Below are 17952 nucleotides of genomic sequence, written 5' to 3'. Positions count from 1 at the left end.
CTTAGTAACTGGCTCTAAACTATATGAACAATGGCAGACGCCCTTCTGAAATATTTCTCCGACCATAAAAGTGTATCCAGGGGAGAAAAACATTATAAATATGATCATGTTTTAACTTTTATACATTCTGATCACAAGATATAATATATGAAAAGTTCTAGCCAGCATGAAGAATAAAAAGTACCGATTTTCTTTGTCTAGAACCACGATGGCCGCCGTGATATCAGACTATTGAATCCAATTAATAGGAATACCAAAAGATGTCAGGCTTGTGCCAAGAGCAAAAGAAAAATAGACACCTTGAGGAAGGAAACATAACCACGCCTCTAGGACAGTCGTTATAACGTAAACAATGGCAGTGCATGGTAATGGTAAACATAGCGAACTACGTCTTCTTCTTCAAGCTTAAACTTAAACTTAAACTTCCTCATGGAAGATTCATCACCTCAGCATTCTCAATTGTTTTACCGGGAGGTATACAAGTTGTTCCAGTCTTATAGTTGAGGGCAGAAACGAGTGAAGATGGCAGTCCACTCTCGATTGAGGCAACATAAATTTGTCGGGTTTCCTCTTGATCGGTTGGAGGCCCTGTAATGACACCTGACCTGGTTTTTCTGTCCTTTGTTAAATACATTTAGTTTATTCTTCTCTCTCCTTTCGTTTAATGGTTCCAAATGGGGTGTCATAATATATGGCTTTGATTATGCTGAACGAATTTTATAGCAAACTAGGCCTAGCCTAGCTCTCTGTCGCCTTTATCTCTATGCTTACCAGAGCATAATGTGACTAATGTACTGTATTGGGTTTCGGCACCCCTGCTAACCAATCACCCGACAAACACAAACAATCCCGTTCCATGACAAAGATGGAAAGCAACTCAGAAAACATATTAAAGTTATATAGGAATAGAAAATACAGCAAGTGACCTCCTGCCCAACATTTGGAGGTCAAAGGACCCTGCCCAGTAGCACGCTCACTCTAAGGGAGAAGCAAATAAAGTATGCTAGAATCCCAATAAAATATAATGTAATAATAAAAAGAAAATAATAATAACCGTTCTTACATATAATATTGTGCTTTTCACGTCAAAGTCTCAAAGGCCTTTACATCAGATTGGAACAACGAAATATAAATAATATATTCCCTTGATTCATTCCTAAGAGGAAATTTTTCTTTGGGATCGATTCCAAAGGAAGACTGGAATCGCAAAGTGACCTAAGGCTAGGTGACTTGCTCAAGGCCACACAACCTGATGGGTATTCGAACTCAGTACCTTTCGGTGTACAAAACAAAGACCATGCCGTTGAGCCACGCTCAAAATCTGATGCTGATGGGAGATAACTTATTATGTATATGGATAAAATGGGGTCACCGTATTGCAGAGACTTTTTCCAAGAACTCAACTTTCACCACCCAGGGTAGGACTTGAACCTGAAACCTATAGGTGACATCCTCAAGTCATACCACTAAAACAGAAATTGTAAATCTTCCTGTTTCCCTGACAACATTGAAAGTTTCGCGAAAAAAAAAAAGGAAGTCACGCATATAAGATTTTAAAATACTGGAGCTTGCAATGTTTGTTTTGTTTTTAATGGTTTTACGGTGCTTGCAACACATTAAGGTCATATCAGCACCAATAAAAAGGAAGAAAATGGGATAGTAGAAAGTTCTAGAATTACAATTAAAGCACAAAAGAAAAGGTGAGACAAAGGGGAATTGGTTGAAATAGGGAATAGATGTAGATTCCAAGAGCACACCGTCAAAGTACTTAGTTTGAGATCACCTAAAAGTCTCATCCAGTCACAAACACAGGTCCCAACTAAGAGGAATACACTCAAATGTTTACAAATCGTATAATATAATAAGTAAAACTAAACATAATACAATGCATAATAGAGAGATGATTTACAAGGGAAAAAAATATCATCTCCCAAAACTATAACTATACATTCGACTGTTTCCCTCCAAGCCAAAGAACTCTGACCAGGTCAGGACAAAACCAAGTAATTTCATTCCAAGACAACGACAGGAAACAATTGGAAAACGGGTATGGGGGGATAGAAGACACAGCATGTACCTCCCTGCCCACTATGGGAGGTCAGGACCCCCACCCAGGAGCTTGCAATATTTAACTCACTCAATCCTAGAGATTTTAGCTTCTTTTCAAAAATGTTTTAATTTAAAATGAGGATGTGCAAAGATCGTTTTATTAAACTACCATTAATAGGTATAAATTAAGAACATTATCTTTGATACTACGCCTATAATTTGTCTCAGAAAAATGTAATAAATAGGCATGGGGTAAAAGTAACCCTGGGTATACTAGGGATATAGTCAGTGTTAGGGTTGAGTGAGTTAAGCCACAAGAAATGATTTTAGAAATTATAAGACATTTCATTTCAGAGCTTATAAAAAAAAGAAAAAGAAAGACTGTATGCAAAAAAAAACAACAAAGCAATACATTTTCGTCCATGTTATTTATTACAGGATAACATTTGTATTGTCAATAGCTTTACTGTTCATAACAGCTGGTAAAACAACAACCCCTTGAATTGGCCACGATTTCTCACACTGACAGACCCTTAAATCTCCTGCTATCACTTCATATGGCTTGCTGAAAGTACCCTTGATTTAAGGTCTTGCTACACTATCATGCGCAAGAAAATAATATAATATCAAAATATTAAACACAGACCATTTCAAGCTCAAAACCCTTCTTCAGCCAGTTATAAAAACAGTTAAAAAGTTAATACATCACGTTTAATCCATATCCATCAATCTGAATTTAACATGATATATTAATATTTCGACTGTTTTTATTGTTGGCCAAAGATTGGTTTTGAGTCCGAAACATTCTGTATTTATTATTTTGTTGAAATAATTTTCATACATTACTTTTACAGCCCACTGTTTCTAGCCGCTTAGTATTCAATTTGATCAAAAATTTTGAACCATAAATCCAAACAGACAAAAGTTACATTTTACCAGAACATCAAGTGAATTGCATTTGTGAAAATGACTCTCGATTTTTGTTATCGTACTTGGATCCATTAAGTTTAGCCGCCCAAAGACAGAGAGCCTTTTACATATAAATGTGTAATTAAAGCTGTATTAGTATTATTTACCACTATCTAACCGACTATCATTTATTCTTTATATCAGAAAAAATAAATATCAAACAAGACACTGTCATTTTCCAAATGTATTAAACCAGTCATGCAATTAAAATCAACAGAGCCTTAGAGCAGCAGAACTTTCAAATTATCAATAAGGGCAAAAAGCCTATTTAAACAACATCCGTTGTTTTGGGGTTTTTTTTTGGGTATATCTTTAGGTTTTTACGGCAATTGGCACACTTGTAGGTCATTTCAGCGCCAATGAAAAGGAAGATGATTGGGGTTCAAAGCAGCAAAGAAAAAGTAAGACAAAGGAGACTAGTTCAACTGGGGAACGGAGAATTCCAGGACAATTCCATCAATGTGCCTGTTTTGATCATACCTAAAGTCCCATCCAGACACAAGCAAAGGATACTGCTGTGAATGATACACTTAAATGTTTACAAAGTACAATAAATTCAAGAGTAATAAGTATAATAGTACATAACAGAGAGATTATCCATAAGGATAAAAATATCATCTCTCCAAAAAAAAGTACAATACATATGACTGTCTCCTTCACAGCAAAGAATCCCCGCCAGGACCAGGAAAAAACCCCAAGCATTCTCAGTCTAGGACAATGACAGAGAGCAACATGGATAGGAAAAATATATAAGGGGGAAAGAAGACACAGCAAGTGACATCTTTACCCACAATTCATCCGATATTCTAATGGTGACCACATACATACATACATCACACCCCACTCAGATTAAAAACATTTTATATTAAAACATTCACACCGTAAATTTACACTCTTATGTACATGTTTACACAATCATACTCTCTCTTTCTCACAGAACCTCATCCAAAACCTGGTATGTATCTACCCTTCTTAATTGCCTTTTTCCGTTTCTTATCCTGTTTATCAGATTTCCGTTTATCTAAATTTGCCTGACGTTTCCTCTGCCTCATCTCTTTGGATTCCTCCACCTTTGCAACTCTCTCCTCCCACTTCTTTTTCCTTTTCTTCTTCATACTCTCAGCCTTCTTTAGCGACCTTTTCAACATCTTTGGGTCGTCTTTCACCTTTTCACCTCTGGCTCGACTCATCATCGCTTGCCAGGCCATTTTCTCCTCGAGCTTCCTAGCCTTTTCTTGATCTTTCTCCTTCAACTCTTGCACCTCCTCCTGCCTTTTTTCCACTTTTTCTAACAGTCTCTTATAATCCCTGCCATGCAAATCACTAGATCGCGATTTGTCATTACCTACAGAGAAAATGGAGAAGTCAAACTTAGATTTAACAGGGGCTCCATTACTGTTTAGTATGGGAGGGTGAGGAGGGGATCGGAGACCTTCGGCTAAGGTCATCCTTCTTTCCAAGAGTTTTCTCTTCCTTTCTTTCTTACTGCCAGAGATAACACCTAACTCAGATGACAGTTTTTTTTCCTTTGACATCAATCTCTTTTCTCGTCTCATCACAGACTGGCCAGAATTTTTGAGTGCTGTAATATAAGAAAATATAGGATAAATTAAAATTTGAACCATGAGTACCAACTGTTTGAAGGAAAACAGTTTGATGCCCTTTTTGCCTCTATAGAGAATGAATGAAGTTGACGTCACTGGGCTCTTTCTCTAAGTGTTCAGACCACCAGCTGAGGGATTTATTTCTTACTAAAGTCCCTCTAACACACTATAAAAGTTTATGGTTAAACAAAGTTTTGTGTGTTGGTATGATTGATCTAGATGACAGATAAATTGAGTATTTTACCTAACCACATAGCACCGAGACCAAAATATTATTACTATATAACAATAACAGACATGAGAAATTGAAAACTTCAAATTTAGTAATTTTTATGTCAATTTTTAGTAATTTGACAAGGAAATTCGTAATTTCTGAAATTGTGTATGACAACCACAATATTATTATCATTATTATAGTGGTAATAGTAGTAGTAGTAGTGTAGTTGTAGTGGTTGTTCTTCTTCTTATCATTATTATTATTAAGTATTATTAAGAATTAAAAATTCGTAATTTCCCATAAAATTTAGTATTTGGCCATGAAATTTGTCTAAAATTCGTAAAATTACGTGGAAATCATTTATATAGTGCAAATACCGACAGCTCTAGGCACTTTTTAAATACAATAATCAACACTAGTTACATATCATACAAAAAACATAAGACACTCATACATAGAGAAAAAATTTTTTTTTACAGAAACTGGAGTAGCTTCTGTATTGCATTTTCTTTGAGAAATTGGAAGAGTTCGAGACAGTTCAATTTTTTATTTATGTGAAACTGCGATTTTAATGAAATGTCACCAAGAGCTATTGAGCTCGAATAGGCACAGTATAGATCATTTGCATTATTACCATTACTTAATATCTAAATCTCTTTTTCTCACAGTGAATATTTTGTCACATTTTAATTTTTAAGAGCATTGCATACACATCTTGGGTGAGTACTGCTGGGTACTGTAGTCTTAAGAAAATAGAGTAAATACGTTTGAAATGACAGAGTTGATTCAAGACATTTCACAGTCATAATGAACTAGAATGCAGGCTGTCATGAGCCTCTATGTCTGTGTAAAAATAATAATAATAAATAAATACAGTATAATCCCTCGGGAGTGTTGACAATTTCTATTCCTTAATGTATGTGAAAATTTGTAATTCGCATTGTACAATGCTGGGTGATTTTTGAAGTGGTCATTAAAATTATTGACAGATTTTGAATTAAACCCATATTCCCGTAAATTGTTTAACATACATAATTTTCAGTTGGGCTTGAACAGTTTGAATGAGTGGCGTCTTAATTTATTTTAGTGTCGATGGAACATTCCATTCCTAGGTATCGTAAAAACTATGGAGTATATTGAATGTTTCAATTAAGTCTCACCTTGTAACTCCTCACACTTGGCTTTCAATTGTTTTAGTTTTTCCTCCAATCGGATCTTTCTCCTCGTCACCCCTTTTTCGATTGGCCTGTTTTTCCTCCACTTAGTTGTCTTGCTCTTTTTCTTGGCTTCATGTTTGGCTTCTGAACAATGTAAAACAAAAGGTAATGACAAAAACTAATGCTAGGACATCAGAGAAGACAAAACCTAATACTAGGACATCAAAGAAATCAATATATGTGCATTTAACAGGCAAGCAGGATTCCAGAATTTTTCAAAACCCATATGTTTACTTTCTCTCACTTTTTAAGAATAAAGTCTAAGCCAAGTTTTGTTCTCCACACAAAATCAGTATTTCATATTAAACATTATGATCTTAAAAAATAAATGGTTTATAAATTAAACAGGTCTAATTTATAAAGAAGAAAAAACAGCTTCTGTGTAACTTGATCAAATCCTTTGAAAATGTGGGACAGCCCGTTTGTCTTGATGAAATGAAATCAGTATTAAGTATGGCCATTATATGGGGGGGGGGGAAGAGTAGTCAATATAACTTGACTTTAAATATTACCACTTTGCCCTCAACAGGATTGAATAACCATTCAAGTCTCGAATATGATTATGAATATGAGTGCACTTTACAAGGGCCCCCCAGCTAAAAACAACAGTCAACCTACTGGATGAGAGTTAATGCCTGTTAGATACCTTACTTTTTTTTTTTTTTGACAGACAACGCGGGTTAATGTCTAGTTTCTCATTATATATCTGATTGTGGTGAGAGAGTGTGAGTAAACAGCCTTTTACAAGGACTCAACTGTGCGGTTTCAAACCAGGAACACACTGATCCAAAGCAAGTGTCAAAACCACAAGACCACATAATCACACAGCTTTAAAGAAAATCTTTTTAAAAATTCAAGAGATTATTTTTTATTCAAACTTACGGACAGCCTCAGAAAGACTCATTCCCTCCCTGTAAACACTACTGGCATCTTGACTTTTCTGTTTCTTTAAATTCTTGACACCTGGATTAACAGATAAAACATCTTAAAATATAAAAAGAGTTAGGCTAGAATCATAGCTTATGTATGAAAAGAGCACATACAGTACATACTGGAATGCTAGAAAATACAGATTGTGCATTTGACAGCAATGAATGGGAATTAATTTCAAAGCAAAGATAACTTAAACATTTCCTTATGCTTCACTTGCCCTCAACCCCCTCTCATATATACACACAAACTTCTCATCGTTACTCTTTCCTCTATCATAAGGAAGAAATCTTCCTTGTTTGTTTGTTTGTTTGTTTTTAAGGGTTTTACAGCACTTGCAATACATTTAGGTCATATCAACGCCAGTAAAATGGAACAGTACAAAGTTCTAGAATTACAATTAAAGCATCCAAGAATAAGGCAGACAAAGGGGAATTGGTTCAAATAGGGAACAGATGTAGATTCCAAGAGCACACTGTCAGTGTACTTAGTTTGAGATCACCTAAATTCTCATCCAGACACAAGCACAGGTCCCCAATAAGAGGAATGCACTCAAATGTTTACAAATCATATAATACATAAACAAAACATAATACAGTGCATAAAAAGAGAGATGATTTACAAGGAAAAAAATATCATCTGTCAAAACTAATTAACATTTGACTGTTTCCCTCCCAGCCAGGGTATCCGGCCAGAGCCAGGACAAAACCAAGTAATCTCATTCCAAGTCAAAGACAGAAAGCATGTTGGAAAACAGACATAGGGGGATACAAGACACAGTATGGGAGGAAATTTTCCTTGAAAAAGGAGGAAATTGACAGAGTATTAATTAAAAGACATGACACATCTGCCTCTATTAAAAGTTGAACATATTTCATAGACAAAAAAAGTCTCTTTGATCAGCAGACCACTAAAATCAGTAAAATACCAGAAAGGTTTTCAGCTACGCCATGGAAAGGCACCATAGTTTTTTTTTTTAGAGGCATTACGTTCATGATGGCAGAAATCATCATCTAAAAGATGACCAGTGTTCGGGACAGACATGGAGAGGTCTGGAAGTGATGACACAGTACAGAAAAAGGTGGAGGACCTTCCTTGGTGGCCTATGCGCCTGTATGGGCAAAAGGCCAAAGTAAGTAAGTAATGGAAATTGAAATTGTTTGGCTGCCATTTTGAATTATTACCATCTAAAATAAAAAAGGCAAAGGCTCAAAAACTAATGGTTTAACAGCATTAGAATTAAGTGTGGTAATAAATTGTTATGTTATCTAAAAAATTAAACAACCTTTTTGAGATGCAGGTCTTTGTTTTTGTTTTATTCATGTTTCAGGGAGAATAATAAACCCATAAAAATTGACAAATTCCACGAAAGAAAAATATAAAATTCAAAACAAATATTTTTAAAAATCAAAGTATCAAAAGAGTCTATGATCTCTCTAAATTTCAAGGCTCTAGATTAAGAGCTGTAGAAGAATTTAACATTTAAGTGTCAAAATGTAACAAATTGAGGAAAAAGCAATTAAAGCTGAAATAGGAAGTTAAATCCAGCCTTCGTGGTAATTATCCGATGAGGAAATTTTGAAATTTTGGGTTAAACATATATATATTGATGTTGCATATCATCTTTTAGAGCTTAATTTGAGCCTTCCAATGATGTATGACATGAAAGTGCTGATTACATGGAACTCTTTGGTATTGAAATAATTTTTTGACGGGCTTTAGATTTACCAACCTTTAAATATGTCACGAAAATTAAGCAATTTTGACAATTTTTTCACATTATGACTTATATAAATTAAAAGCTTATTGTTTGAAGTATATAAAAATGTAAACTACTCAATTTTAATATATGGTACCAAAATGGCCACCACATGTCCCCTTAAGTAAGGTTATGTGTGCTATTTAAGAAAGATCTTGTACTTTTTTTAAATTTCAAGATTGTTTTGCTTACTATTTATATCTCCAGGACAATGAATAGTATTACAAGTGATTGCTGTCAGGGATGGGGCTCTTGTGACATTGTTATCAATTAAAGTTGGCATCTCTTGGACATCAATGTTTTACCTTAATTTGTTTCAACGATTGGTTGAACGTATTGAAAGAAGAATTATAGAAGTACACTATTCTTCCACATTTAAACTGACATTGTTACAATTGCAAAACAAGTTCACCTACCTTCTTTGTTATCATCATCAGCCTGGTTTGCCTCCTGTTTAATCACGTCGTCATTCTGTCCTTTGGGTTTCTTTGAACCTGAAGAAAGAGAATTAAATAAAAACCAAAATGTCAAAAAATAATCCTTTATTTTGAAATCATCATCTAAGAGAAAGGAGGTAACTAAATAAAAAAAAGTAGTGGGGAGAAGTTTGGAGAGAGCTGAGGGAGAGAGAGGAAAGAGAGATTGATTGAGAGAGAGGGGGAAGGGAGAGATAATAAAGAAAGAATATAAGAAAGATAACTTCACCACATGTTAAAAACTGTGTCAAGAACTAATTTTGAAAATTAAGACCCTCTACTTACTGCTAGCATCAGAAGGATCTGTCTTTTGTCCATTCATTTTGTCGTTGTGTATCTTATGCTTCTTGGAATGCTTCATGCTTGGTTTCGATGAATCTGAAATAAAACAATGACTATCTATCAACCAAATTGTATCCTCTGCGTATAACAGTGGAATATAAGCTGTGTAGAAAGACTTTCTACATACATTTGTGATAGTAGTCTTTTAGAGATACAGTGCTGCACGGAAGTCAGGACTGGGCGTCTGTTTTTTTATGTTTTCGAGATTTCTATGTTGGGTATTTTACAAAGAATATGAAGGAAGTAGGGGGCCGTAAACGTTGGTTGTTTAGGTGAATTCCCATTATAATGATGTTTTCACTGTTAAGCGAGTCTTATTTCATTCAAAAAGGTGAAATAATGTTCCCATTTAAGTATAATATGATCAGAACACAAAGCCAGTACATCCCATTGTTGATTTCACTCCCAGCATGCAACGTCTTTAGCCTTTCGTATCCGGTAACTAGTCCATACCATTCCTCACTTATCTCATTCACACTTCTCTTCTCACCCCTAATCACTGCTTTGATTTAAATACATAACAGTAACAGCCTCAGATCATCATTGCCTTGCTAACCCCTACTGGTAGTGGTACACATTAGATTGAGGCATCACTTGCATCAGAAAGAAAAATTATAGAAGTACACTATTCTTCCACATTTCAACTGACATTGTTACGATTGCAAAACAAGTTCACCCACCTTCTTTGTTATCATCACCAGCATGATTTTCCTCCTGTTTAATCACGTCGTCATTCTGTCCTTTGGGTTTCTTTGAACCTGAAGAAAGAGGATTAAATAAAAATCAAAATGTCAAGACCTAATCCTTTATTATGAAATCATCATATAAGAGAAAGGCCCCAGGAGGTAACAAAATAAAGAAATAGTGGGTAGGAAATTGGAGAGAGCCGAAGGAGAGAGAGGAGAGATTGATTGAGAGAGAGGGGAGAAGGGAGAGAGAATAAAGAAAGAATATAAGAAAGATAACTTCATCACATGTTAAAAACTGTATCAAGTAATTCCTTGTGTCCAAAAAAAAAAAAAACTAATTTTGAAAATTAAGATCCTCTACTTACTGCTAGCATCAGAAGGATCTGTCTTTTGTCCATTCATTTTGTCGTTGTGTATCTTATGCTTCTTGGAATGCTTGGTGTTTGGTGACGATGAATCTGAAATTAAACAATGAGTGTTTATATTGTGGTAACAAGACTATCTATCAACCAAATTGTATCCTCTACAAATAACAGGAAAAGGAGGGAAAATTATGACCTATTGCCTTTAAATCCCATTTTTACTTAATTATTCCCCACGTTCAGAGCAATTGAGATGATAAATTATCATTGATACGGGAAATTGCACTAGATTATTCCACCACACATCATGTCTCTCAAAACCAGTAAATTTGATTGGGGGAAATGCCATTCTTTTATAAGGAGGAAATTCCTCCATCCTCTGACACAAAATCACAGACCTGAGGGACCACATCAGCACTGTCTAATAAAGAAGTTAGAAAACATGGTAACAACATTCGCATGTGAAAAAAAAAAAAGAAAAAAAAAAGATTGTCATGAAAACCTCAAGTGTAAAAAAAAACAAAAAACCCAGTAGTCTCATTCAAGCAATGTGGAATAGGAAAACAAAGATAAAAAGATAGAATTCACAGCAGGTGACTTCTTTGGCCCACCACAGGAGACAAGAGCACCCACCCACATAAGATTATGAATAAGCTGAAACCACTCTATGAAACGAAATTATACTATTTTATAAAGGTAGGAAATATTGATAAGAACGCACTGACATTATAAGCAAATATAAGTAATTTAAAAAACTACCTGGTAGTATTTATAGCAACTCCTCATTGAGAACAGAAGAGGTCAAATGCACTAATTGTGCTGCTTACCTAATACTCCCTCTATAGGTCTGTTCTTGTTCTTTTTCTTTTTCTTCTTCTTTTTCTTCTTGGGTGTACAACTTTTATCTTCATCATCCATATCATCAGCTGAAGAAGATGTGGGGGGGGGGGGGGGGGGGGGAGAGAAGAAGGAAAGGAGATGAAAAATTGTCCCATCTTATCCTTTACATGATGTTATTTAAGAGCATTATATGATAACAAGGGAAATGTTAGAATAAGTATCTAACATACGTTTTGAAGAAAGAGTATAAATCATTAAAATGAGACTACATAAAACATAAGACTAAAGCTAAAGATGGTGTGTAAGAATCAGGATGGAATGCTTGCTTTGTCAGGATCGCATGGGGGACTTTCTAGTGACAGCTCTCAAAATACAAAACAAAAAATGAAAAAAAAACAGTTATTAATGTTATGATTATTATTTTTAATACTCTTAAAAAAATAAAAAATAAAAACAGAAACAGGATTTGGCAGCTCTGGAGTAATGACATTCGTGAAATAAAGTCATCTCCCAGCAAATTCTTTTTCATTTTAAGTCTTTTACTTTTAGGACTGAATATCTGAAAAGATGATATGTCAAACAATCTGATAACAGCCATGAATAATTTATTGCAATTTATAATAAGGGCAACACAAACAAGTCTAACATGGGATACAGTAGTTGCTGGATTCGAGAATGTCGAATTGCAGCATGTTATGCGATATGTCACTCTGAGCTGGGTGGCCGAATATATTTACTTACTTTCTATGAGCATTGAATCCCGGCACACTCAGATTCTAGCACACTTTTTGGCTTCTCCCAAGAATGTGCTAGAATCCAATGAGTACTGCATATCAATATAAAATCATTCTTAATTCTCAATACTCTACAAGTAAAAACATCTTACATTCAAGACCCGCCAATCTTTTCTCCTCTGCATACGAAGAAGGTGGCATAACGTGCATGTGAGCTTTGAAACAACCACTGACATCGCTATCTAAGTGGGCTCCGAGTTTGACAGCGTCGTCATCATTGCTGTTGTCTGGCATTGTGTTTGCATTTGTAGTGCACATTAAGTTGATTTATACTTGATGAAAAAATAAATAAAATAAATAATTTAAATTAGAATCAAATCAAATCATAGTTATAGAATAAAAAGGCCTTCAATAAAATCAAAGCAGGCTGATCTACCCTATAGAGGCATTATGGACATTTTCAACACAGAAAAAGCTACACAATTAATAATATATATTTTTTTTAAAAATCAGACTTAAAATAAAGAAAAAAAAATAATACTGTAAATTTTAAAAATGAAATCTAAAATTTCAGTTGTATTGTAGAATTATAAAGGGAAATGTGACCCATTGCAGAGGTTCCTACCCCAAATAGCCTCAAAGAGGAATCACAATTTTTAATAAGCAGAATTTGAAAGCGGAATCAACTTACCAAAATTAACTGAGACATTGTTTTGCTGCAGATAATGTAATAGACAATCCAAAAGTACTCAAATTATACAATATAAAATGTACAAAAATTTGCAGGTTGATTAGAGACTAAAAATGGTTCAACTAGTAATAGAGGACACAGGCCCAGGCAGTCTCAGAGCAAAGCATTAAATGAATGGATTTAGCTTTGACAGGATCCCCCCACCCAAACAGACCCAATCAAAAACACAAGTGTGCCAGTACACACACACACACAAACATACATACACAGACTGCAAAAATTAAATAGGAAGAGTAGCTGACTGCACTCAATAATACTCCCAATTGGAGCCAACACATAATAATCCTTTGGCCGACCGAACAACAGTAATACAACTTCAGCTTTTATACAGCGCAGTATCCACCTAATGTGATCAAAGCACTTTTTCAATATTCTTACTGCTGTTATGGTGGAAACGTTTTTTTTTCTGTGTTAAAAAAATAATATAAATGGAAACTATTATTTGAAAAAAAAAAATCAGTGTCACTGAATGCAGTAGTCCTGTATCCTTTGAGACTCCTACCGCACTTAGTAATCATAAAAAAGGAATTAGCAATCAACAATACTAAGTTGAAAACAAACAAAATAAATAAAAGGGGGGGGGGGGGGGGGGGGGGGACTTTGTGACCTGAAAATTGTTGCATTTCCGGTAGTAACCACCATTTGTATTTTAAAACTGGTCTAAAATGGCCGTTAAGATTTGAGTAAGGATTTTGCTGGAACGAATTTCATGGATGCGGTATACAACTTTGCCCTGAATTTAAGTTTATATAAAAGTTAAGATGTTAAATAAACGTGCCAGCATGAAATTTTTATTTACCAAGTTCTAATCTTTTAATTATCCAAAGCTAAATTATACCCTATTTTATCCATCGAAGTGACTATTCTCACCCCCAGGATGCTAGTCTTCATAATAGTATAAAAAGTAGTCCACAATTGTTGTATGTTTAATCCAAAGGTTGTAATGCAGTAATTTGTTAAGTTTCTTGTCACAAGTTGCACAATTAAAAAAAAAAAATCAATCAAATCCAAATCGCAAAAAGCCGGCGACGTTTTTTTTCGGTAATCCAATCGGCGGGGGGGGGGGGGGGGGGGGGGGGGTTGAGAATAGAGGCAGCCTTTATCCATAATCAAAAGTTATACTAAACTACACCAAACGATAGAGTAATTTCTCCTGAAGAAAATAAGACATCAATCATTAAAATCCATCCATAAACAAAAAATCTATGGAACTTTTTCTGAGACCCATCACTCAAAAGTCCAAAAAATCGGGTCACAGCCACTAGCCTTAAATGAAAATTCAGTTTTCAAATGACAGTATAAAATTTGGTTTACTATGATGCAGTATACCATCCCGATGATAAAACCGTTTGAATTTTGTCTCTAGGTTATATAGAAGCAGAGTTATTCAATTTTTTATGCCTTAAAAACACCCAAAAATTACTATAGGAATCAGCCTGAAATTGGGCACCTGGGGTCTGATACATGGAGCAGGACTATGGTAGTCTCAGACTATAGCAAAGTCTGAGACTTTGTAGTCTAAGACTTTGGGAAGTCAGAGACTACGGAAAGTAAGCTATTCATGGAGTCAGACTTCGTCCCTGACTATCAAGTCTCTGACTACGCTTGCGAAGTCATAGACTACAGAGGTCAATCTATTTTTAACTGGGGATTCCTCGGAAACGTACCACAACACGTCATAGAAATGTGTTACTTTTCCAGCTGCGCATGCGTCATACGAAGTGGCACAGAAATCATATCTATTTCTTCTTCGTGTTTGTTTTGATCGTTTTTTTTTGTTTTGTTTTGTTGTTGTTTTTTCCCCACAAATAAAAATAGTGTGAGACAAGTTTAGGGGTTTAAAATTGTTTGAGAATATGTGTGTGTGTAATGTTTTTAGTAAATATAAATAACGATGGCACTTAAATGATTCTTATCCACGGTGTAGCATTGTTCTAAGTAGAGAGCGGTGGGCGCTGCCTGAAGCATGGGGTCCCGAAAATACTAACGAAAGAGTGATGATGGAGAGGAATCGGTGGAAACAATACAGACAATGGGCGTTTCGGGTACAAACCCTTCGTCGGCACAACAATAAACAAATAAACGTTGAAAACAAATAAGATGAAATGCAGTATAAATTGCATCGTCTGTACTCAACGATGGTTGAAGTGTGAACGAATCGTTAGCGCGGTGTGATAGAAATGATAAGGCCAGTGAGAAACGTGAAATTTCTAGAAATAATGGACGATAAAAGACATAAAAGAAATGTAATAGTAGTCGTAGTAGTAGTAGTAGTAGTAGTAGTAGTAGTAGTAGTAGTAGTAGTAGTAATGGTAGTAGTTCTAATAGTAGTATTAGTATTAGTAGTAGTAGTAGTACTAGAAGTAGTAGTAGTAGTAGTAGTAGTAGTAGTAGTAGTAGTAGTAGTAGTTAGTAGTGAGTAGTAGTAGTAGTAGTAGTAGTAGAAGTAGTTGTAGTGGTAGAGTAGATTGTAGTAGTAGTAGGAGTAATGATAATAGTGAAAGTAGCAGCAGCAACAGTAGTAGTAGTAGTAGTAGTAGTATAGTAGTAGTAGTAGTATGTAGTAGTAGTAGTAGTAGTAGTAGGAGGAGGAGGGGGAAGTTACTATGAAACTGTGTGTTGGGGGGGGGGGGGGGAGAAGGAGTCCCTGCAGAGTGTTTTGAATGGGCAAGATGAGGAGCGTATGTGCGATTGTCGAATCTTCGAGAAAAGTAAAGAAAAGAAAATAAACAAAACCAAAAAATAAATAAATAAATAAATAAATAAATAAAAATAAATATATAAAATCAAAAACTGTCGGGTATTCTTGTTCTAATTGCTGTACAATTACTTCCCCCAGCGGAGAGGACATATTATGATTTTGAAATTTAGTCTCAGACTACTATATTTACACCTGCTAAATCGCGGGTGTAAATTTCACCCGTTTAGTCCCTCGTTTAGTCTAAGACTTCGCGTAGTCCGGCTTCATGAATATCTTACAACGCCTTTTAGTCTGAGACAACGGATTAAGTCTAGGACTATCGTCGTAGTCCCGCTCCATGAATCAGACCCCAGCTGACTGAAAAAACGAAAGGGGATTCCCCTGAAACACTGTGACGTCACAAGGCTAGGAGCCAATGACCGACGCTGACCACGGAAGTCCAAGCTGAAATGGCGTTACTTTGGTAGATTTTGAAATGAGTGTGATTTTATGGAATGCTCAAAGGGTATCCTGGAAGCAGTTTTGAAAGTTGAAAATGGTATCATTGGAAAGGAAAATGATTGAATTTTATGATTATTTATGTCTTAAGGGAATTTTTTCATGAATGATGATAAACGGCTTGATTTCTTGCCCACTAAAATTAAGCTATCTTTCCATTACAATATCTTCTAAATGAATTTAAGGAGGGTAACGGTAATTGTACCAAATGATAGGGCGTTCAATGCCCTTTATTTTGGTATTTAATTTATCCAATTCTGTAAATAAATACCAGAGATATCTCAATTTAACCAAGCCATGGTTTTAGCCTGCAGCTCACAAACGATAACTAGCGGTCACACAGGTGAATGGGAGAACTGTGACACAGATTTAGCCCTTCATTTAAGTGCCTACTTATCGGCTCCTTGCTGAAGGGCCAAATGGACGTTTACAAAGTCCCTACACTACAACTACAACAATCGGGAATTACTAACCCCAGAACATAAAACGTTCCATACTAGACTACAGTATAAAAGTAAAAGGGTAGGAATTGTATTTTTATTTGGGTTAATAACGAATGCGCGGGGAAGGGGAATGTTAATTTAGGATGGCCCTAATCCCAAGTGCAGTGTCAGCCGTCGTCTCCTACTCACCTCGAACTCAGTCTCAGCTCAGCCTCAACAAAAAAGAAAGGCTGTGAATTGAGTTGTTGAATAACACCTGATTCTCTTTGTTTTCAAATCTGTCGATGTTTCATGAAGTTAGTCTATTTGTGCATAATTAGAGTTTAAAATGTGTTTTTGGACATTTGTTTTGGAAAATTAGAATCGTTTCCACACGTGTTGAAATCATTTTTTGATTACAAACAGCAGCCATTTACAACGAGTAAGCCCTAGTTATCTCCAGGGTTGCCAGATTATTTTTCAACAAAATGCCAGGGGAAGACTCAAAAAATGCCAAAACATTCAAAAAAATGCCAAAGTCTGTTGACTCCCACCCCCACTAAGAAAACTACTCACTTTTGATAGACAATTTACTATCATATCCTGGTGGCTTGCGTGTTTTATCTTCTTTTTTTTCTTTTTTTCTTTTTTGAATTATACTAAATTTCCTGTTGGGGTAATTTTTTACTTACTGACTACTAAGTGGAGTGCTAAACCACTACACCACGGTTGGATTTTAAGAATGAAAAGAAATACATTAACATGAAAGGTAAATACGTAAAGGAGTGAAATCATTGGATGCTGTAAAATCAGACCACCCTAACGAACAGAGTTAAAAGTTAACAGGCGACCATGACGCAAATATACACGAGTTTTGCAGGAGATTCCCAGAAAACTTACGAGGATACTTGTCGAGGGCTGAATTTGAGTGAATATCTGAGGGAGGCAGGGCTAGTTCAGGGTGTGAGTTTTAATAGCAAAGTTTTCCGATGTGAAGAGATTTGTTTTTACGCGTTTAGAAAGGTGCCATTTGAAGTATAATATACAAGAAAAGAAAATGCCAAATGAAAATGCCAAATGCCAAATGATTTTTCTAATGCCAAACGGTTTTCAAAAATGCCAGATTTTTGGAATCTGGCATTTAAAATGCCAAACTGGCAACCCTGGTTATCTCCCATTTTCAATGAAACGTGAAGTGAAGAGCTTTTCTTTCTTTCAAAAGAAAACGATCAAATCTGGAATGGTTCAGTATTCAAGTAAGGAGTCTGCGGTCTTATGTATTTACGAATGACAATATTAATTAGAAAGTGATTGGTACCTACATGGTGCTGAAGCCATCAAGCTCTCAGTTCATGATGGCTGAAGCATATTATTTTGGTCTAAGCCGACGTG

General features: G+C 35.4%; 1 protein-coding gene across 1 annotated transcript; it reads right to left on the bottom strand.

Annotated features, from left to right (window-relative positions):
• Positions 1–2462: 2462 nt before the first annotated feature.
• Positions 2463–17757, bottom strand: LOC144979727 (uncharacterized). The gene is made up of 11 exons (XM_078926683.1): positions 17723–17757; positions 16771–17009; positions 12341–12520; positions 11442–11540; positions 10618–10710; positions 10244–10321; positions 9507–9599; positions 9162–9239; positions 6939–7019; positions 6000–6140; positions 2463–4600 (listed from the first exon to the last, which is right to left on the bottom strand). The coding sequence occupies exons 3-11, from the start codon at positions 12504–12506 to the stop codon at positions 3960–3962; spliced, it is 1470 nt and encodes a 489-aa protein (XP_078782809.1). The 5' UTR covers positions 12507–12520; positions 16771–17009; positions 17723–17757; the 3' UTR covers positions 2463–3959.
• Between the last annotated feature and the right edge of the window lie 195 nt (positions 17758–17952).

This window comes from Berghia stephanieae, chromosome 9 (assembly GCF_034508935.2).
Source record: "Berghia stephanieae isolate SIO BIC M18660-M18661 chromosome 9, UCSD_Bste_1.3, whole genome shotgun sequence".
Lineage (NCBI taxonomy): Eukaryota > Metazoa > Mollusca > Gastropoda > Nudibranchia > Aeolidiidae > Berghia > Berghia stephanieae.
This window is presented reverse-complemented; position numbering and strand designations above follow the sequence as displayed.

Coding starts and splice junctions, on each gene's coding strand:
- LOC144979727 (XM_078926683.1), bottom strand. CDS start 12,506: ATGTGCACTACAAATGCAAACACAATGCCAGACAACAGCAATGATGAC. Junction 9,600..10,243: donor TGGTGATGATAACAAAGAAG/GTGGGTGAACTT, acceptor GTTTTATTTCAG/ATTCATCGAAACCAAGCATG. Junction 4,601..5,999: donor CAAGTGTGAGGAGTTACAAG/GTGAGACTTAAT, acceptor CTTATATTACAG/CACTCAAAAATTCTGGCCAG.